Below are 24650 nucleotides of genomic sequence, written 5' to 3'. Positions count from 1 at the left end.
AAAAAAAAAAAAAAAAAAAAAAAAAAAAAGGCTGGTGAGGTAGCTGAATGGCCCCTGAGTTCAGTTCCCAGTATGGGGGGAAAAACAAAAAAACAAAACAAAAAAAAAATAAACACTGTTTTAAGATGCTTTCCTTCTTTCCATTTTTGACATTAAAACACTTATTTTGGGCTGGGGATATGGCTCAAGTGGTGGCATGCTCACCTGGCATGCGCGGGGCGCTGGGTTCGATCTTCAGCACCACACAAAAATAAAATAAAGATGTTGTGTCCACCGAAAAACTAAAAAATTTTCTCTCTCTAAAAATAAAACACCTATTTTACTGAATTGAGACTCTGTAACTGTTTATATATATGAAGAAAAAACTAGAATTATTACAAAATGTCAAATGAACAATTGAACTACCAAAATTTGAGATTTCTCTCTATCCTATTTCTGTGATTGAAATGTCAAGCTGGTGCAACTTGAGGTGGTGACTCCTCTTAGTCATCAGAGAAATCAGTTTAATTTGTTTAAAACCATGCATACATCTCTCTTACTATAGGTTACCATACTGGTACATGCAATGTTAAACTATTACATTTGTTTCCAAAATTAAGTGTTCATATATGTATTTAGGTCTTTGATTTATGGATCCATTTGCATGGCACAAATGCATTGTAATATTTTAATTTTGCTACAGATCTGTTAGAGGTCTGGGAAACTGTCCCATTTCAGGATCTCATGAATTGAGGCTGAAGGCCCTCTGAAGTTTGATCTAGATATGACTATACCTTGAAGAATGAAATTTCAGTAAATATCTATTGGTTAATTGATGTGAGCAAAATGCATTGGACTTCAGGGGCTAGGTGAATAAAATAATCTCAAGCCATTTACAGCTTAGTGTGGGGAATGGCCCTGTGTCACTCCAATCCAAGACTTAAGAAAGTGATAATGTTTTCAAAAGTGGGAAGAAAAAAGGGTTTGTACAGGATTTGTGGAAGGAATCATGATAGTCAGTGAGCAGAACACATCAGAAGTCAGAGAAATGTTCCTGGGTGACAGGAACTTTGAATAAAAGTTTTAAATGCTATGTATGGTTTTCAAGGGCATAAAAGGCAAGGCTTTCTAGAACGGCACCAAATGTGAAGGAAGACAACAAGCTACAAATTAGGTGGTCAGGTTTGGAGAATGGGATGTGACCTTGGAAACAATGAACTAAAATTAGAGCATTTTCTCTATAAAGATTCAAAGCAGAACAGTGTCCAAATACATTAGAAATGTATTTTTGAGGATTTGTAGGAAATAGCGTAGAAAGTTAAAGTTGTGGGACAACTAAAATATTATTCAGAGGTGCTTTATCATTCATTTAAAAATAATGGTGAAATATTGAATGTATTTGAGAGGGAGGTCAGTACTCACTAGACTGTCATTTTATACTGCCATGAGATTATATGAGAACACTAGGGTTGTGGTTGTGCAACCCTGGTTATCGCAGGTGCTACCTTCCAGACTCTCACCTGTATCCGTTCTACTTCTAGAAAGGTGGCCGTTTGGAAGGCTCTTTCCCACTGGGCAAGGTCACACTCTAACTCCACGGAGAAGTAGAGGTCTTCCCCAGACTCAGACTGCACAGTGAAGCAATGTTTCCGCCGGTCCAGCAGGTCACTGTCCTGATGAAAACCTGGAGTTACACCAGCTGGCATACATCAATTCATATTGCTAACATGACCAGACTTTGCATCAATCAGCCTTGAACGCAAGGTGCCGACGCCACCATCAAAAAGATAACACTCTGCTGTCACTAAATCTTCATTAAAAATGGCTGAAGTTACCAAAACTCCAGGCTTAAAGTTCGCACCAAATCCATTATTCCTCTCTATCCACACTGATGCATATCCATAAAATAGAAGTTGGGCTTTCTTCCTTCAACTCTTACTGTAACATAACTACCAAGCCATTTAAAACATAAAACTCAAGTTTATGACTATAGGAAAGGGTGATGTACAATCCCGTTTCTTTCAAACAAAGCTGTCAAGACATTGGAATTAAAAAATGCTTACGTTTGTAAAATACAGATTTTTAAAAAAGCTTTATAAACATGTTAGGTTTTCACTGAGTTGATTTTGGAAAATTTTAAGCAATTATGAAAATATTCTCCATGAGAGATGAAAGAGAAAATGATTCTAATTTGTCTATAGCAATTACATTGAATTTTTCTTTAAAAAAAACACATTTTTCCTCACTTATGTAACTATATTTCATTGAGTCAAAAGGATTCTGAAATTGGCAATTTCTTGGTCTTACCAGAGTTTTCAAAAAAAGTGTATTCCAATTTTCAGAGATGTTAAAATGTGGAAAAAACTCCACTAAGAATTTATGAAATAGAGTAACCTAATGTAATTTTTCAGATTATAGCTTTTGAAATACATAGGCGGTGTACTGAAAATTGCCAAAAGGTTAATCATTGGTGTCTTTAATCATTTCCTTAGATGGAAATGTGCAAGTAAATGTATCATCATAAAACACAGAAAATGTTAAAAAGTCTCTGCTTTGACAGTGATTTAAAAATAATAACTATTTTCTTTTCATCTCACTTGTATTCTTGTAATTGCTGGAAAAGAGATAATAAAAGGCAGTTAGTTACTTCCAGTGTTGCAGAATTTAGCTCTGACACTTGCTGCCAGTAGATGCTCAAAAACTAAAAAAGAAAATGTGCTCTTTTTGTATTTATGATGTTCCTATGTTGTCTAAATGAAGAAAAAGAAAAAAAAATTAATGTTCCTTGAGTACAGTCCAGAAATAAACAGATTGTAAAGTACTTTTAAATTTGGATCTTATGTCTAGGGAGTGTGTTGGTGATATTAAATAAAAAACAAAAACAATAAACATGCTAGTACAATTATTATGTGTTTTTATAAAAATAAGAATATGATATTAATCAGTATATATTAGGAAGCCAGAGAATTGTTCTTTATGAAGTAAATTTTAAATTGTGCTTAAGATGGCATAGGAGACTGAGGCAGGAAGATCACAGGTTCAAAGCCAGCCTCCGCAACTTAGAGAGGATCTAAGCAGTTTAGTGAGATCCTGTCTTAAAATAAAAAATAAAAAGGGTTGAGAATGTGGCTCAGTAGTTAAGTACCCCTGGGTTAAATCTCTGGTACCAAAAAAAAAAGAGGCTAAAAATGATAGTGGCTAAAAATGAGTAGGAAATTAATATGAAAAATGGAAAGCAAGACTCTTCTTTCCAGAGAGAGAGGAAAAAAAAAATGGCAGAGGCCTGCAGCAAGACAAGCACATCAGATAGAGCACTAACCTCTAGGATATATAAAGCACTAAAAAACTTAATACCAAAAACACAAATACCCAATCAATAAATGGGCCAAGGATCCGAACAGACACTTCTCAGAAGAAGATATACAGTCAGTCAACAAACATATGAAAAATAGTTCAACATCTCTAGCAATTAGAAAAATGCTAATCAAAACAACTCTATGATTTCATCTCACTGCAGCTATCAAGAATACAAACAACAATAAGTGTTGCTGAAGATGTGGGGGAAAGAGCACACTCATGCATTGCTGGTGAGACTGCAAATTGGTGCAGCCAATCTGGAAAGCAATATAGAGATTCCTTGGAAAACTTGGAAAGGAACCACCATTTGACCCAGTTATCCCACTTCTTGGTTTATATCCAAAGGCTTTAAAAACAGCATACTCTAGGGACACAGCCATATCAAGCAGCAAAATTCACAATAGCTAATTATGGAACCAACCTAGATGCCCTTCAGTAGATGAATGGATAGGGAAACTTTAGTCTCTATACACAATGGAATATTACTCAGCATTAAAAGAGAATAAAATCATGGCATTTCCAGGTAAATGGATGAAGTTGGAGAATATAATGCTAAGTGAAGCAAGCCAATCTCAAAAAAACCAAAGGCTAAATGTTTTCTTTGATAATAGGATGCTGAGGAATAATGGCGATTAATTGGGTGGAGAGCATGGGAGGAATGGAGGAAGTTTAGATAGGGCAAAGGTGAGGGAGGGGAAAGGAGGAGGCAAGGGGATAGGGATGATGGTGGAATGAGTTAGACATCATTACCCTAGTACATGTATGAAGATACAAATGGTGTGAACATACTTTGTGTACAATCAGTGACTTGAAAAATTGTACTCTGTATGTGTAATATGAAATGAATTGCATTCTGCCATCATGTATAACAAATTAGGATAAGCAAATAATTTAATAAAAAAAAAGAGTGAGTTAATGATGCATTCCAGAAAGTTTGACTAAGCTCACACAAAAAGTGGGAGAGATATTAAGAGTTGAAACTTGGGTGAAGAATGAGGAGATGGGTCCAGTTATAAATTTTGCAGTTGAACATAACTGTAACGACAAGCAATTACATCAAAATTTTAGTATATGCTCTATCTGTACTACAGATAATTTAACATTTACACTAACTTTTTAAATTAATAACATTGGCACAAAATTATAACTAAACATTGCAGAATTTTCAGAAACTTTGCCAATTGTATGGGTTTAATTGGCTTTAATTTCCCTTGTAATATAAAATGTTAATCAATGTCATTACTAGCCAGACAATTTTGCTATCTCTTCATTCTCATAAACCACACATTGCAATAAAGTCTCAAAATGACCTTCATGTATAATTTTTCTATTCTCTTGGCTTATTTCTATTCTCATAACTTATTTCAAATTTGATGTAGCATCTTCTATATATTATTCATATACTGAAGCTCTCACAGACAAAGGGTTTTCTAATAAACTCTGCAAATAAAATTTCAACATCTTAGAATACTTGCTTGTCATTTGTTTCTGTTGTTTGTAAGGCATTTCCCATTCACTGACTCACTCTATAAGCAGTATGGGCATCAGAGTATTAGGCCCTCATATAGTGAAGGAGAAAACACCTTATGAGCGTGCTATAGAGTTAAAGCAATAGGGAGCAATAAATAATTTTTGAGAGAAAGCAGGAAAGGGGAATGTTTTATCCTAGGAAGAGACTGTAGCATCCTTAAGGACTTTAAGACTAATGCAAGAGCAGTTACAAGCCTAACTGATGCTCTGCTGCTGCTGCTGAGAAGTTCACAGGGATGCATGGCTAGAAAAGCCACTGGAACATTTCAGTTAAGAAGCACAGAACCAGCTGCTTGAGACAGAAAGGTGGGGGGGGGGTGTTGGGAGTAGGTGGATGGGAGAAGGCAAAAACTGAAGGAAGGGGCCACAGATTTGGAATTCTTTTTCAGAAGTTCAGTGAACAGCGACTGTAGCCCAAACTTTACAAAGGCTTACTTTCAAAGTGATCAACTAAAACCCTGGATTCCCAACCATTGGAATTTCCTCCTTTGTTATCTGTGCCATTTCCAAGAGTTGTGTTGACATTCCTTGTCTTCAAGTAGCTACAGTTATTATCAAGTTAATATAAGCAATCGATACTATTAAGAGAACAATTAAAATAATAACATTCACAATTAAAGATGGGTATTGGCTAGAAATGTTCATAGTATAATGAATGTTTATGCATGTTTATCTCTAACAGTATTAATGAAAGTGTATCTATACTTGTGTATGTGTGTATATATGCATTTTGTATATATATATATATATATATATATATATAAATATATATATATATATATATATTTATATATTCTTCTCTCTCCCCCTCTTTCTCTTGCTCATACAATTGTATATGATAATAAGGTGATCATAACCCAGGTGCTATCTTAAAGTGTCTGGATTCAAATCTTATCTCTCCCAATTTTTAGTAGGTAATCCTGGGCAAATTGATTACCATATCTCTCATTTACTTCACTCATCTGTTAAAATGAAAATGATTAACTGGTCTGATAAAGATGATTAAATAAGATATTACATATAATTTTAGCTTAATTTTGGATAAATAGTAATTCTCAATGTCAGGTAATTCTGATATCAGAATAGATATTCAATAAAATTAATATGTCATCCTACTCTCCTTTGACTGGCTCTTGGTATACATATATAGAGAGCAGTGCAATTTTAGAAGGGACAGTATTCCCTTTATGTTCAATATTGGTCAGACCCATATGAGTCAGAATGTGATTTTCCTCCCAGTATAAACAATCACTTGGGAATACTTTCTTTACCTGTTGGAAAGTATAATTTAATAATGGCAGTTATACTAAGTTATACTAAGAACTAAACATATCTTGAGCATTATTGGTAAATTTTTATCATTTGCCTTTCTATATCACAGTATTCTCTGTTTTATGAAATTTGTTCTAAATTCCATAAATTCTTTCTGCAGAGGATCATTAGCCATGTACTACATTTCACAGATCCATGAAGCAATACTAAAAAGAAGCAATGTATTATAAATGTTGGCTCATAATACATATTTTCCCAAGTTATTCTGCAATCAATGGGTGTACTTAAAGTATATTTCTTACTATAAGTAATTAAGTGAGCAATGAGTTTTAAATAATTGTTGAGTTAATACATATAACCAACCATAAATTTGCTTTACTTAAAACATATAATGTAAAAGTTACAAAAACCTGACAAAAATCAGTGCATTATCATGACGATTTTGTGATATAAAATCATATAGATTTTGTGATAGACCAAGAATAATATAAATTCTGAGATAATAACGACTATCTGGAATCTTAAGCTCTGCTTGAAAGTGTTTTCACAATTATTTATAATTGTTTAAGTGAAAATGAGGGTGAATAAAGATGGCTCTCATGAATCTAGGATAAAAATTGTGTTCTTTAATCCTGAGTCTTCTTTTAGAAGGGAATTCTGAAGTCAGGCCAAAGATTGTATCATCTATATTAATGAGTACTAATTGAATAGCTTAGCCCCTACACCTCCCTTCATCTGACAAAGTGTGGTATTCATTGAACACATTTTATGAGCGGTTTTATGGCTGGATACTATTTCCCACAATGATTAGCACTTTTTACATCTCCCCAGGCAAGGCATTAATACAGTGTTCTAAGGTATACAGAGAGCAGTGCAATTTTAGAAGGGACAGTATTCCCTTTACGTTTAATGTTGGACAGACCCATATAAGTCCATTCTGCTAGTTTATGTTTTAGAATACTTGGGAGACTCAAACTAAGTTGGACAGGCTGCAGTGACAATAGCAAGATAATTAAATAGCTTAGACAGCACCTATGAGGAAAGGTACAATAATATACTTCATTTATTTTATAAGAGAAAGCTGAAAGGTAACTTGATAATTTTCTCAAGAATATAAAAGGACATCATTTTAATAAGTTACCATTAAAATTACATCTGAAGAAACAGTAAGAACAAAATAATATCAACTGCTATATGAGAGACACAGTTTTCAAAACAGAATACTAGATCATTGAAGAACACACTCCATATATCAAGTATTAAAGGGTTAGAATTAGAATTCCATTCTTTGGAGACACTTAAATGTGGCATTGTTTGGAATATTTCTTCAAGACAGAACCAGATGATCAGCACCATTCCTGCTGTTTGTGACACTCCAGTGGCCACATTTGGAACAATAAGTGGGATCGCCTCCAGCCATGACTCTGAAATACCATGTATTTCTTAGGATATTTTGATTTATAGAATTTTTTTTACTATATACAGTAATGTCAAGAGTGCTTTTTTCATAAAAAAGATGAAAAAAGAATACTAATTAGGTAATAAAACTACCTGAGATAGATTTGATCAACACTTGTTCATTCCTAAAGATCTAATTCTAAATAAATTGAAAAGATTTGGTTTTGTTAGAATGATTGTTCTTCTCAGATTACCATATAGTATGATTATGACTAGACAGCACCTATGAGGAAAGGTACAATAATATACTTCATTTATTTTATAAGAAAAAGCTGAAAGGTAACTTGGTAATCTAATGATTACCATATAGCTGCAAAATAATAAAAATCTGAATTTATAGCTAGAAAATCCTAGAAAATTCTTCTAGGTCTATTTCTATTTTTCAATAAAATAAGGCACAATTTTGGTTTGGCTTAAATAATTTTGCACTCATGAATCAGTGATTTCCTGACTCACTACAAGTTCACATAAAAGAGCAATAACAAGCTTAACATTCATAAACATATTGGTAAGGTGATAGGTTATACAAAGAAATTTACATTTAACATAGTACTGAATGTTGTTGATATTCAATAAAATATGTATGGCATGCCTGCTGTGTACCAGGCGCTGTTCTAGAGTATAGACATACCACTTAGCAAAACCAATGACATCTGTGACTTGTGGAGCTTTGGTTTGAGCAGAACAAGACAAACCATGAAACAAAACAAAATGCTTAACTATACTATGTCAGTGACAAAGCCAGTTAAGAGCTTTAGAAGAGTGCTCACCTTGGGAGGCACTACTATTTATACAGCATGAAAAGATGCAACGTGTGGGGAGAGCCATGAAGAAAAAGAGCATGAGTCAGGCTGGGGTTGTGGCTCCAAGGTAGAGTGCTCGCCTACCATGCCTGAGGCACTGGGGTTCGATCCTCAGCACCACATAAAAATAAAATAAAGGTATGGCATCCACCTATAACTAAAAATAAATATTTTTTAAAAAAAGAGATTAAGACATTTGGGGAAAGAGGCAAGAAGTCCAACAAACCCAAGGCTGGATGTAATTAAACATGATAGCGGAATTGTGCAGGTGGCAAGAGACAAGAGCAGACAGAGGAAGGCTGAGAGGCATGCAGTGGTAGACCTCTCATACAGTGTCCCCAAACATTTGGGTCTCACTTTTGAGTGAAATTGGCAGCTAGTAAGAGGTAAGAGTTAAGACAGGAGATAGGGTAAGAAAGAATTAGACACAAGCTGGAAAGTGTCCCAGCAGTGATGTGGGATGTATTCTGCTGATCTGCCAGATAAGGAGCATATTAAAAAGAAATGTCAGGGGTGACTCCAAGGTGTGAGACAGGAGCAACTGGAAAGTTGGAATGGGTGTTAGTTGAGGTGAATGGTGAGGGCACAGGAGCACATAATTGAGTTTGAGATTTTTATTAGACATCTACTTACGACATTCAGGAGGCAATAAATGCATTTGTTTGGAATGCACGGTTGATTTCTAAATAAACTCAGAATCATCGGCAGATAAGTGGCATTTAGTGAAGTGAAATTGGAAATGTGTTGGAAATACCAAAAGAGAAAGTTTCCACAAAGTACTATGAGGATAATTCTCAGGAAGTTTGGTCCTCCCCTGTCATTTTTCTGCAAAAACATAAAAATATCAAAGCTTATTTCAAAAATAAATTTTCTTTTACAAGCCCAAAATAACATCAGTTTTTTTTTTTTATTTTTAAAAATGTTTTTTTGTTGTTGTTGTTTTGTTAAAAAAAAGTCAGATTATATGATAAGTATAAGTACAGATTGCAATGACTAACCTAAAACTATATAAATTGCTAATATATGCACATCCACTAATGAAATATGTTTTAATTTGTATAATGTTGTAGGAAAAGTAGAGACTATGTGAAAAACTGAGCATAAAATAATTTAGAACCATAATTTCTACTGAAGTAAAATACTCCTTCATCTCCTTTTGTGTGTAATTTTTTTCCATTCCTGACATCTTAAAAACTATGTGTTAACATGAACATTGTATTAGTTTATTTTTTAACATAAATAAAATATAAACATATACCTTTCTAATGGATTTTATGTAAATACAGAATATATGGTATCCTTTTGCCAAAATACATTTTGTTTTTTATTTCTGCACTCAAATTGATAGACTCTTAAAGTCTGTAATTGATGAAATATTTATTATATTAGCTCTAAAGTTTTCAACATATATTCACTATGTCAATTTATCTTTTGTTGAGATGGTTATGACTTTTATTTATTTGGAAAAAAAAGCATTTCTCCAATATTTTGTGTATATATATCAAGAGACAAATCAAACAAAATAAAGTTAATTAGGCTTTAAACTTTACTTAAATTCTGTTTGCAGGTTATTGCTCTCTAATGAGTAAACTGGCATTCTGATGGAGTGTGAATAGACAGAAATCTGTCCACCCAGGTCTGCTGTGTTTTACGATCATGTGTCAGCTGAGCTGACTCGGTGACCTTGCCTGACTCTGGTAGAACCTTTGTTCTCACTTCTGTTCTGCAGCCCAGTGCTTTCTTGTCACCAGCACCCTAGCAAGCTGCACTTAATGACTAGGGTTCAAATTGGGGCTGATAAAAAAAGAAAGATGTGGTGAGCCGCTTCTGCCGTTTCTGCAGACTATGGTCGCCATTACAAGATGGCGCTGGCTCCGCTGTGGTCTGTGACAAACAACTCCTTATTTGGGAGAGTTGGCACATGATTTTTCACCACCCTATGAGAAAGCTCCACGTGGCAGCTTTGCATTGGGGCTTGAGATGCTTTATTAAGGCTGGGAGGGGCATCCGAGGGGGAGAAGAAGAAATATCAAGGGCCTGAATAAACTGCTGAAAGAAGATTCCTGAGTTGCGTCTTCCTTGCGGGCAAGGGGTCGTGACAGAAAGACAAAGAGAGAGGGTGGCTTGGAAGGGCTTTGGCAGAAGTGGTTGACAGAGTGATGACAACTATGTCCTAGTTTGTAGCACTTGTCTCTTTCATATTCCTGTGTGTACAAGCTTATTGCTTCTCCAGGTGAAAAGAATCTAAAAATGATATTTCTTTGTCTTATTCATAGTCCAATGAAAAAAATTTTAAAAACCCTAAAAGTTTTAGGTATTAGCAAGTTCTATGTGATTTATTCTCTTTGAATTGTTATCTGAAGCAGTTCTTTAAAGTGGAATTCACTTCCACTTACAATGCCCTACTGGTATGCAGGTTAAGCAGATGGATCAGAAATTTTAGGAACTGCAAAGGATGGGGTCATTACAATCCTCAAAAGAGTTACAGTTGAGAGTAGGAGTAGAACAGGGGGACTGAAGAGACCAGGATTATATTCCTATATCTGTCTACTCTTCACTCCATGCAACATAAGACTCAAGCGATATCTCTGGAGTTCCCCTCTGCTTGTGGTGACTACATTGGGTAAAACTAAAGATATGCCTTTGTTGCACATGATTGATACCACTTCAAGGGAAACCTACATCTCAAGAGTAATTTACAGTTTGAAATTACTAACACATATTCAACACTTACTAAGTTCTCCATTTAAGCATACTTATTAACAATGCTAGTCCCACACTGCAGCTGTTATTATAATTCTTGATTTAAAAATGAGGATCCTGAAATAAATATAATTAAATAATATAGCAATGAAATATTGTTGGTAATTATTAAGGTCAACTTCAAGCCCAGACAACTTAATGTTGTTGCATACTATTAACATGGCACTGCTCTTTCTCTCAACTAAATAATCTAGCAGTCTGTGTTGATCAGACATATAAAAATGAAATAATAATGAGTACATAATGAATGGCTGAAATATGAATGTACTTATGGAAATTAAAATTCAAAAAAATTATTTATATAATAAAATAATAACCATAAGTAAATACATTTCTAAGAGTTTGGGCTTATACACAGTCCATGGTCTGTTATTCAGAGCAAAAAGAACTTAATGGGTTTCCAGTAATAATGAAGCAATGTTTAATATTATTCCATGTTTTGATAAAAAATGTTTCAAAGTTAGCTTACAGTAGAACCAGTAACTTCATTACCCTTAACTCTCTCTCTCTCTCTCTCTCTCTCTCTCTCACACACACACACACACACATACTTGACCACAGCAGATTAGAATGCTATAGTTTTGTCAATCATGGTTCTTTTTTTTAAAAGTTACAAACAAAATTGATTTTGATAAGAGCCAACTACGGATGGAAATAATTTTAAAGGTAAAATTCAAATTTCCCTAGCTTTATTATTTAGGAACATATCAACTGAAAATATTTTAGATCTTTCAGAGGTTGATCAAAGACCCTTTTCTACCCTTTTCTAATAATCTTTAATTTACCAAGCCTACAAGAAGGAAAATAAACAATGAAACCTAATTCAATGGTTAAATTTAGTAAATGATGGGCTGGGGTTGTGGCTCAGAGGTAGAGTGCTTGCCTTGACCATGTGTGAGGCACTGGGTTGGATCCTCAGCACCACATAAAAATAAAATAATTATTTTTTATTATAATATATATAATTTATATATAATAAAATATATATTACATATTTATATATCAATAATAAATATATTTAATAAAATACATATAATAAAATATATATATAATAATTTATATATAATAAAATAATTATTATTTTATTTTTATGTGGTGCTGAGGATCCAACCCAGTGCCTCACACATGCAAGGCAAGCACTCTACCTCTGAGCCACAACCCCAGCCCATCATTTACTAAATTTAACCATTGAATTAGGTGTCCACCTACAAGTGAAAAATAAATTTTTTTAAAAATAGTAAATAACTTTTTTTCCCAAAACCAACTTTAAGCAGCATAATTAACCTGCTAATAATTCACATAATTAATTAATGTAAACCTCATAGTCCTGTAAAATTACATTTTATGAGTATAATCTGGTAAGGACTGAGCAGCATGGTCCATCAAGTCAGGATCTCGTATTCTCTGTCCATAGCAGTTACTTTGCGGCTACTGATCACTATCACTTCTCAAACTTTCACTTTTTCTTCTTTTGTAAAGAAGTATCGTGAGTAATAGAACTGTTCATTTAATTCTTTACAATACACAAAATCTAAGTATCAAGAAGTATAAAATATTTGATCTACATAGCAGAACTCATATAAGAAATATATATATGTCAATATCATTATAAAGAAAATAACAGGAAAAAACGGCAAGCTATTCTAACAAAAGGAGAAGATAGTGGCTCAGAGCAAAGGTACACAATACAGTTGCTCCTCAACTTAAGATTCAAGGGGTAGAAAAACTGCTGGCTTCTCAGCAAAGTGGGTGACTCAGTGAATTCAATTGCAATTCAACATTGGAAAGTCAAATAACCATGGAGACGTAGTCAGAAACTTTGAGCAGAAAATGAAAATCAATACATTAGAGACTCATCAACTTGGCTGGTGGCAGTGGTAATAATACTACCAGCCCACGGCAGAGGGGAGAGGAAGCATGTGAAGAGAAAGAAAAAAGTGCACCTAATAAAATTGACTTAGGGAAACCTGTGGAATAGACCCAGAGACAGTGGGGGAAGTTGTTGAGTGAAAAAGGATCACAATCCTTCAGCCAACTGCAGAGAGTCCCAGCAGGAACCACTTTCAAATGGCCATCCTGAGGTAGCAAGCAGTGTCAGGATACCCAAAGCTCATGAAGGAAGTTTCTAGCCTGACCCAGTAGTCAGTCACCTATTGTGTGTTTTGGAATGTGCCTGGAACAGCATGATAGAAACAGGTGCATAGAGGACTTATACCTTGGGTGATACAGGCTAGGGAAGCTTAGAGAGAGTCCCCTTTTTGACTGGTGACTCATATGAGAATCTGGGAAGATCCCAGTAACTGGTCAAACAGGCATATCTTCACTTCAGTCCAATTCTAGCTAATTCATCTCATTGGCAGTGGAATATGAGAGACCTGCAGAGGTGTAGACCCCCTACCTTAAGAGTAGATTTTTGAAGATGTTCCTGAGACCCAGACACTCAGCGGAGATTGGCATCTGCCTAGCAACAGGGGCTGTGGATCTAATTTCAAGTACCCTCCCACAGAGATTGAAAGAATGGCCAAGATTAAATCACAGTTGTTGAACTTCCAATTTAGAACTCAGCTACAGCCCCACTCTGGGAGTACATGATTTGTCTGTACTCCCCAGTCTGTTGAATACCATATGGTGAGATGGGAAGCAGAGAGTTACTTCAACCAATTTTGGCTCCAGGACACAACATCTGGGAACTTGTTGAGAAACACAGAGAAGACATCCCTTAGCCATTGGCCCAAGTGTTACAGAGCTTAATGGAACCACCACTTGACCCAGCCATTCCACTCCTGGGTCTATATCCAAAGGACGTAAAAAACAACACGCTACAGGAACACAGCCACATCGATGTTTATAGCAGCACAATTCACAATAGCTAAACTGTGGAACCAAACTAGATGCCCTTCAGTAGATGAATGTATTTTAAAAATGTGGTATATATACATAATGGAATACTATTCAGCATTAAAAGAGAATAAAAGGATGGCATTTGTAGGTAAATGGATGGAGTTGGAGAATATAATGCTAAGTGAAGTTAGCCTATTCCAGAAAACCAAATACTGAATGTTTTCTCTGATATAAGGAGGCTGATTCATAATGGCGATGGAGGTAGAGCATGGGAGGACTGAATAAACTTCTCAATAGAGCAAAGAGGTGGGAGGGGTAGGGTGGAGGTATGGGGGTAATAAAGATGGTGAAATGAGATGGACATCATTACCTTAAGCACATGTATGAGGACACGAATGGTGTGACTATATTTGTGTATATGAAAATTGTGCTCTAAAAAAAAATGGCACTATAGAATTAGCAATGAACATCCATTTTTCCCAAAAGTCTTGACTACCTGAGAGAAAACAAACCATTTATTTCTCATTAAGAATTTTTTCCTATTCCTCTGTCCTTTTTTAAATTTAAATATTTTAGGTCTTTTATTTTTTATGTTTTTAAATTTTTCCATTCAACTTGATTGTGTGTATGTGTTTGTGTGTGTGTGCATGTGTGTGTGTGTGTTATTTTGCTACATGAATAGATTTAAGATTATATATCTGTATATTCTCATATATAGATATATATATTCATATATTTTTTTCTTACATTTTAATTGCTTTTTACTTCATCTGTTTATTATTTAGCCTGTTTTTTACTTTAATGGGATAATATTTTGTGAGGGTTTTTTTGTTTTATTTTATTTTTTGTATTTTTTTATTTTTTTTATTCCTTTATCACTTTCTTGTCCCACTAATAGCCCACATTTTTGTTTCCTCTTCCTTTATTTTTAAATTTTATTTGTATTCCTACTTTATAGCTGTCATTACTTTCTTTCTCCTGCTTCACCTTCTTTGTTGATTTTTAAAAAAAATATTTCAAACTTTCTCTTGCCTTCCTATGTTATTTTCTTCTCACTTAAGTAACTATAATTTACTCTCTGATAGAAATATGTGGTTTTGTAATTCCTACCCCATTTATGTAGTGATTATTAATACAGGGGAAAACATAGTTGACACCTGCTATTTAATATTTGATCTACTTCATGATTGTTTATTCTTAGTACTGATAATGAGGCTGACCCTACCATGCTCTTCAGGTGGTAAGTAGTGTAATAGATTTCAAAGCAGACACTGGATATTTATGTTAAGGCTTTACATTGATTTCTAACAGTATTGATATTACTTTCCTGCCTTTCTTCTCAGAAGAGCTGTGAATTAATTGGGAGATGCAAGTTTATAGGGTACAGAGCCTACTTCTGAACAATAGTCAAAAAAATCAGTCAAATAACAGCAAAACTCACTCCACACACAAAAGAGCCTGATTGAGCCTCAGCAATACTTCAACACATAGATTAGAGGAGAAAAAACCCTAACCCAACAACAAGGCCCTAAGTAGAAACAGTAGATGAGGATGTCAACTTCCACTGCTGGACATCTATCATAAAGCAGAATCAGAAAGAAGTCACACACACACAAAAGAATTATACACCAAAGGACACACATATAAAAGAAGAAGAGGACTCCATTTTAACAGATGTTCAGGTCCAAGACTTCTGAAAACATACAAAAACAGGCAAACAAATCTTCCCCCAAATTTCATAATCCCCTAACAAAGGAACCCACAGACAGGATTGGAGGAAATCCCAGAGAAAGACTATAAAAACAGATTGTTAAAATGTTCAGTTAACTAAAGGAAGATCTAAAGAACAAAATAAGAGAGAAAATTCAAGAGATGAAAGACCATTTCAATAAAAAAAATAGAGATACTGAAAAGAAATCGTAACTACAATGATAAACACAATGAATAAAATTAAAAATTCACTTTACAGTATTATCAACAAATTAGATTGCAGAGTAAATAGAATTTTGGTCCTTGAAGACAGATTTGGACCTTGAAGATGAGGAATATGAACTTGAATATTCATTATGCCATAAAGGAGACAAAGTAAAAGACCATGATCAGAGAGTACAGGAGCGTTGGGACATCATCAAGAAATCAAACTTGAGAGTCACTTGGATAGAAGAAAACATAAAGATAATGGCTTCAGGCATGAAGAATCTCTTCAGTGAGATAATAACACAAAAGTTCCCTAACATTAGAAATGACATTAAAAATCCACATATAGGTTTCACATATAATTCAAAATAGACAATATCAAAGAGAAACCTCTCCAAGACACATCATAACAAAAATACCTAACACAGAAAATGATGAAAGAATATTAAAAAGTGCAAAGAAAAAAAAGCCATGCCACATTTGGAAAGAAAGCAATAAGGCTCATTTCTGACATCTGTATCAATGAATACTTGGAATGAGATAGTCCAAGCTATCTCATAAAATGTGTCTGACAAGATTGCCATATCCAGCAAAGCTATCTTTTAGAATGGATGAAGGGATAAAAACTTCATATGATAAGAATAAACTAGAATTCATCACTAAGCCAGTACTATATAAAAACAAACAAAAAGAAATATTTAAAGATACACTACACACAGAAGATTTCAATAACAAACCCCAAAGCTTTCAGATTGATAAAACATTCTAGTAGAGCAACTAAATAAATGAAAATCAAGACTAAAGTAAATATAGGAGACAAATTAAGTGTCAGGAAGTTTCAAACATCTATTTGTAACTACATAAAATGTATTTGTACTCAACTTCTAAACTTAAAGACATAAATTGACAGAACAAATTAAAACATGCAGGGACACAGCCACATCAATGTTTATAGTAGCGGCACAATTCACAATTGCTAAACTGTGGAACCAACCTAGATGCCCTTCAATAGATGAATGGATAAAAAAAAATGTGGCATATACACAATGGAATATTACTCAGCAATAAAGGAGAATAAAATCATGGCATTTGCAGGTAAATGGATGGAGTTAGAGAAGATAATGCTAAGTGAAATTAGCCAATCCCCAAAAACCAAATGCTGAGTGTTTTCTCTGATATAAGGAGGCTGATTCATAGCGGAATAGAAAGGGGGAGCATGGGAGGAATAGACAAACTCTAGATAGGGCAGAGGGGTGGGAGGAGAAGGGAGGAGCCATGGGATAATTAATGATGTTTGAATGTGATTCTCATTATTATCCAAAGTACATGTATGAAGATATGAATTGGTGTGAGTATACTATGTATACAACCAGAGATATGAAAAATTGTGCTGTATATATGCAATAAGAATTGTAATGCATTCCGTGTTATATATAAATAAAAAATAATTTAAAATAAAAAAATAAATTAAAAACAGCATGCAACACTATAATTTTTGCAAGAGAGTCATCTCATAGGCAGATACCCATAGGCTGAAGTAAAAAGATGTAAAATATTCCATGTAAATGGAGTTTAGAAACAAGTAGTAGTAGCAATTCTCATATGTTACTAAGAAGATTTCAAGAAAAATGAATCAAAATATACAATGAAGGCCACTAAGAAGATATAACAATAGTAAATATTTATGCCCCAGATGTTGGTGCACTGAATTACATAAAAAAAAAATACTTCTTGACACTAAGTACCAGAGAGACCCCAATGTGAAAATATTGCATGATTTTAATACACCCCTTTCACCAATAGGTCATCCAGACACAAAATAACAAAAGATATTTCTGATCTAAATAATACTATAAATCAAATGGACCTAAGGGACATCTGTACAATATTTCACTCCAAAAAGCTGAATTCACTTTCTTCTCAGCAATTCATGGAATATTTCCCCAAAAAGACCATATTGTAAGTCATAAGAGTTAAAATTAAGTCTTATCAAATGCAAAAATAAATGATTATAAAGTGTATAGGATCGCAATGGACTAAAGCCAGAAGTCAAAAGGAAAAAAAATTATAGAAACCAAATAAACACATGGAGATTGAAAAATATTATTTTAAATGATGAATGGTTCACAGAAGAAATGAGAAAATAAATTAAGAAATCTTTGGAAACAAATGAAAATAGAGATACAATATATCAAAAACAAATAACATGACATTCTATCTTTCCAATCCGGTTCTTCCTGGGGAGTGGGAAGGAGTCTGTTCTGCTATCCTTCAATAAAGCCTTTTACTTTCTACTGAAACAAACAAACAAACAACAACAAAAACCTTATCAATAAAAAACCTGTTCAATAAATGGGCAAAACAGAAATTTTTCAAAAGAAGAAATATAAATGGCCAACAAATATAAAAAAAAAATGTTCAAACAATTCTGGCAATCAGGGCCATGCATAGAAAAAACACAAGGAGACCCTATCTCATAAACAAATAGTATTTGGGTCCTGCTGTAGATTGAAGGGGAACAGATTCTTGCAACATGGGAGTTGTGTAATTTTTTTATGAAGAGATTGCCACTGACAGCCACTTAGATGGGGGAAAGAATAGATCATTAATTACATTTTGGGAAAATCAGATAGGATTTTGGTTTATTTTGCATATGTGTGACTTTTACCCCAAATATTGAAAAGCATTATTAGATATCTTCTGCATATTCACATCTTAAGAATGCTTAAAGACAGAATCCTTGCATTACCACATCCCATTGCTGAGATAGACACACTTGGCTTACACATGAACCTTCAGTTGCTTTAGAAACTTCATAAAAATATTATAAAGATATAAATTAAAAAAAATAAAGGCCAAACTAATCTTTTGGGAATTATTAGAAAGGTTACAGAAACCATATATAATAAAAAATTCATGTTTTTTTTTCACACCTGACATAAAAATGCAATGTAAAGAAAAAATAATGATGTGTGAAAGAAAATGAAATGTCACTAGAGAAGGACATCCTAAAAAGATCATACGTCTCCAGTTGGAAGGGAAATTAAAGCAGGAGAGGAGTATTCATCTATGATTCCTTTGAGCTTTCCAGAGCACAAATAGGCCAAAGAAACCAATTTGAAAAATGAGATTTAATTAATTAATACCCTGGGGCTTGAAAGTTGTCTTTGAAAAATAGAAGTTCTGTATATAACAGATGGTAAATTTATGGAACTCATTGTCACAAGAGAATATATGTTAAAATATTAATAAATGGAAGAAAATGTTATAAAAATTAAAAAACAAAACCATGTTTTTATCAATGATGGTTACTTCATTTTACTAAGACAGGAGGCTGGATTTAAAGTTACTGGAACTGGTATTATGGACAGCAGAAATGTCCTGGGATGTTTTCTTTCTGGTCTTCAACTGAACTCAGAGTGACTGAAACCCTCTTTCCACCCAGAGCAACAACACTACAATGTCATGTTACAGCCTAAATAACCTCTTGAAAATCACCAGGGAAATAAAATTTCTTTATCACAGGAAAAAATAAATATTTTTGAGAAACTTGGATTTTATGAAGACATTAAATATTTTATGGCAGTTTAATTTCAAAGTGTAAATTTGAAGACTACAAACCACCATCATTTTAAGTGACGATATAATGAAAAGCAATTAAAAAACTTAAGAAGTCACATAATTTAAAAAGTGCCATCTGATACAAAAATATGCACAAAATGTAGAAGCATCTTTTTGACTAACATGTTCTCTTTGAAGAGTTACCTTTTTTTCTAAAGGACTAACTTCAGAATCAAGTTGTAATCTTTCTGCTAATAGTCATTTACAGAAAATTTCACTGTAGATAATTCATATAAATTAAAATGTTCTGAAAGCATTTCTGTCTGTGATTAACCTTTAGCACATGTCCAATAACACAATATACTTTGATAGCACATATTATCTTTTACATCTCTTTTTTGTTATAATGGTATTTATGACTATGTGGTATATATCACTACTATCATATATGGATTATAAAAATACTCCCTAATTTTGTAGTGTGTCTTTTCTGTTCAGAATGCCAACAGTGGTAGTAAAATGAATAATATTATTTTTAGCATTCATGAAGTAGAAAAATTAATAAAAGATATGAGAAAATATATTTGATATAAAAATATGATCATGAATAAACCTTATGATATGTATGGTTTTAAAATGTGATTGTTGCATTATATTTTAATTATAGAAACAAAGGTTGGTTTTTTTTTTCTTATTTATCTTTTTACTTATTCCACTGTGTGTGTGAGATGCTGGTGGTGGAACCCAGGATCTTGAATCTGCTAGGCAGGTGCTCTACCACTGAGCTATGCCCCCAGCCATTTGCATTCGTCGTTCATAGCATTTCTTTTTGGCTATTCTAAATGTGAGCAAGATTTTAATCAACATTGTCCTGGAATATTCATTACTATCTTGGTTTCCTTTTAAAAGGCATTTCTATCATGATTACCATATTGACTCTATTCCTCAAAGGTTTATTTTTTCTTACATCTGTTTTGCAGTTCTCTTTATTTAGCAACTCCTGGAATGCAATGCTTTTAAACTGCATTTTGACCTACAGAACATTCACATGTGAATTAGAAGACTCATTCCCTGAATGATTTAATAATTATCAATATGACATCTTACCACCTCCACTTCCTTACTTCAGCATGCCTTTTCCACAAATGAGAATATTAGGACATCCACCCACATAACTACCATACAACCATAAAACAAGCAATTTGACTTTGTACATTTCCATCTTATCTTTGTCCTTCATCCATAACCCACTACTTCAGAATAATCTGCTGCATGTGGAATCTCTCTTTAGTTACCTTCAAGAAAGACAGTGCCTTAAACTTTCCCTGCCTATATGAGGTTGACCCCATTAAAGACAAAAGGATGTTTTGCAGAATGTGACTTATCTGGGTTTGTCAGGCATTTCCTTGTGACTACCCTTGATTTGGTCAAATCATATTTAATTTTGTTAGATGACATTAGATTCCCTTTTCTTGCTTTAGATGGATTGTTTCCTCCTGGTTAGATTCTGTTGACACAATTTTAGTAGAATTGTCACAAATCTGCTATTCTTCTATTGGTAATATTCTACTATCAAGTTACCAGAAAAGCATGATTTGTATTTGTCACATTAATAAATGGTCATATTTGTCTGTATATTCCAGTGATACTATCCCCCTTGTCCCCTGAAACTTACCTTCTCCTTTTGTAATAGGTAATTTGTGAGGAGGTACTTTGAAACTGTACAAGTACCCTTCACCTTATCATGTTTTCCACTTATTTATTTGTATAGGGTGAATTCATGGTTCCTATTTTATTAACAGGATTAAAAACCATTACTCCTATATTTTTTTATCCTAGATTTGTTTACTTTGTCACAGAATTACTTATCAGTGTTTATGTGGACAGAGAAAGAGGCAGTGTCCAACCGTATGTAATAACAAGGAATATTGAGACATACTCTAAATTTACATCTTTACATCTGATATTTACTAGCTCTGAGTTCTTGAGTTATTTATTTACTTTTAATTTTTCTCAGTTTTCATATCTGCAAAATGAGAATAATAATAATTAACTAATAGTGATGTTGTAAACATTAAGCTAATTAATGTAAAAAGCGCTTGGGACACACTTGGGACACTACAAGCTTACATACTTGTAAGCTTCATTTAGGTTTTATTTGTTGTAGCTTCATTATCAATACATCTGAAGATGCAAGATTTCCCTGATTAGTGGTCCCAGAACAGATGTTCATGTTCAGTGTTCCAGAAATTTAAATTTACCTTTAAATTTGCTTCATCTGAGAGATATGTTTTGGGGTGCAGACATCTACAATTTATGCCATTTCTTTAACACAGGACCTCATGGGAGTAGATGGTGGGATTATAGAAGATGACCCTTCAGTATTGATCACCAACCCCAACTATTTGATTCTGTCCTTTTTTTCAATACAATTATTCCCCAACAGTGTTCTTGACACAGAAGGAGACTCCAGAATGTGATCTGATGGTTTAGGAAAATAATCCAGTTAGTACTGATTGTAATGTCCACTTCTCTGCTCAAACACGAGATGAAGTTTCCCTTTGAGCAGATGAATCCTCAGAATACTATTTTGCAATGTTCAATGTAGTACTGTAAAATATAGAACACCAGAGTTGTGCTCATTCATGGTGGGAGAATTTCTTATATAAAACAATGAAGATTAGATTTATATTTTATTTGGTGTCTGAGGAAATTTATCTCCAGTCTTCAATTACCCATGTAAAGACTTTCTCAAAGCAATTAATAGGCCTTAATGATTTCTATTTTGATATCCCTCCTACCAGCATGTGTTGGACAGTGAAGCAATGTTCAGAGGTGAAAATATTGGATTTTGGGATCTGTAACCTCATTAGTGGATTAATCCATTCCAAGGATTAATAATTTGAATAAACTACTAGGTGATAATTAAAGATAGGTGAGCATGGCTGGTAGAGGTAGGTCACTAGGGTTGTACTCTTGGGGACTATATCTTGTACCTGGCTCCATATTCTCTCTCTCTCTCTCTCTCTCTCTCCTTCCCAATTGCCATGGACTAAGTAGCTGTGCTCCTACATACTTTTATTTCATGATCTTCTGCCTCATCTTAGACTCGGAGCAATGGTTGTTAACCATGAACTAAGATATCTGAAATCGTGAACCCAAACAAAACAAAACAAAAATACCGACGTTTCTCTTCTAAGTTGTTCTTGTCAGGTATTTTGGTCAGAGCAATGAAAATATAGCTAGCATGTAGGCTCATGACAAATCTTATGTAGAAAATCAAAACAAGAAGTAGGCTTTGATTTTAACTTGGTTGGAGTGTGAATACATAGGCATACTCAGAAACGGGTGATGACTGTCTAAGCTGCTACTGCTTTTGTAGAAGGCAATTTGGATACATAACTTTAATATCTTCAATGTATTAAAATATTTTTCTACCCAGGATTAAAAATTCAGAATTCAGATCGAATAAAATGACATAATTTTCATAAAAATCTTTAAGAGAATATCAATTCTTAGCTAGTTATTATTTTTCTTTGTGTGTTAGTCAACTTTTCATTGCCATGCCTGAAATAACTGATAAGAATAACTTAGAGGAGGAAAAAATTGTTTGGCGCTCATACTTTTATATATCACAGTCCATGGTTGAGTGCCTCTTTGCTCTTGGCCCAACATGAGGCAGAACTTCATGGTGAAATGTATGGTGGAGGAAAGCTGTTCAGCTCATGGCGATAGGGAAGCAGAGAGCATGAGAAGGCAGAAATGAAATAATCCCCCATGACATGATCCCAGTGACCTACTTTCTCCAGCCATGCCTCATCTGCCTCCAATTACCACCAAATAACCCATTCAAATTATTAATTCATCAAATAGGTTAATCCACTGGCCATGTTAGGTTTCTCATACTCTAACCATTTTGTTTCTGAACAGTCCTGCATTAACACATGAGCTTTTCAGGTGACACCTAGTATCCAAACACTTGTGTATTTATTTACTTAACATGCTGCTACTCTAATAGAATGAAAAAAAAGTGTAAAAAGTGCCAATGTCTGCCATTTTTTTCCAGACTTAAAACAAGTGCTTAAGCTACCTTATATATTATAAAAGTTGACAATTTTCTGTTAAATAAAACATGATAATTGTTGTGATATACCTGAGAGCAAGAACAAATGGGGAAAGAAACTTAATGCTAAATTAAAAGATTAAATAAATTAATGCAGATAAATGATGGGTTACGAAAAAAAATCTATGAAAATTATTGGGGTTTTTTGAAGTTTAACTGACAGAATTCATAGAAAATATTCAAAGCGGCTGCTTACATTAAAACATAGATCACAAACTGCATAATTCTATTTTTTTTTCCAGAAAAAAATTAAAGGAAAAACAAAATATTTAGTGCTTGTAGATGTTAGAGTTTCACATATCATTTTAATACTTCTTTTAAAATTGTAGTTATTTAAAATATTAAAGTAAAATATATTAAGTTTAAATAGGATATTTTAACATGGTATTACAAAAAAATTTAGCTACTTTGAGAATAGTTGGAAAATAATTTAAGCCTAAAAATGAATACAGAAATGAATTCTAGATTGTTCCTGTGAAAAAAATAATTAGTGCATGGGTAGGGAGTATGCAAAAAACATTTGTTGAAGTGATTAATTCCTGGAGTCCAACTTTTTCCTTTCCTCTGCCTCTCCCTTCCTTTCCTCCCTACCCTTTCTCTTTCTTCCTATTAATTCTTTTTGCTAAAAATATATATTGAGAGGATCCAACATGGCGACCGGCAAGGAAGCAGCACTTTCAGTATCTCCACATTAACCGGATCAGAAACACCCATTAAAACAGCTACATTCTACCTACTGAGGAACTTCTAGCAAAATTCCGCTGAAAGGAGACCTGCCAGGAAGTAGTAAGTTATATTAGAGGTGACAGTTGGCCCCAGACAAGTGAATCTTGGCCGGCCACGCGGGCGCAGAGGTCCAATCCCGCAGCCACCGCCCAACCGGCTCTGCAAGCGGCCCCCGGCGGCCCGGGGCAGCGAGAAGGGACCCCGCCTGGCCTGGCAAATGGCCTGCGCCCTCCTGGCTCTGCTAACGGCCCCGCCCACCCGGCAAACAGGCCCCCCTTCCCGGCTCTGTTGGCGGACCCGCCCCCGGCCTGTGCCCTCTC

General features: G+C 34.1%; 1 protein-coding gene across 3 annotated transcripts in view; it reads right to left on the bottom strand.

The window, feature by feature from the left end:
• The window catches only part of Sntg1 (syntrophin gamma 1), an 819084-nt gene that overhangs the window by 66796 nt on the left and 727638 nt on the right, over window positions 1-24650 (bottom strand). For all 3 annotated transcript variants that reach the window (XM_048782887.1, XM_048782889.1, XM_048782888.1), the window contains one exon: window positions 1500-1652. In XM_048782887.1, the coding sequence (XP_048638844.1) occupies window positions 1500-1652 (153 nt within the window). The remainder of the gene's footprint in view (window positions 1-1499; window positions 1653-24650) is intronic.

This window comes from Marmota marmota, unplaced genomic scaffold (genome assembly GCF_001458135.2).
Source record: "Marmota marmota marmota unplaced genomic scaffold, marMar, whole genome shotgun sequence".
NCBI classification, from domain to species: domain Eukaryota; kingdom Metazoa; phylum Chordata; class Mammalia; order Rodentia; family Sciuridae; genus Marmota; species Marmota marmota.
This window is presented reverse-complemented; position numbering and strand designations above follow the sequence as displayed.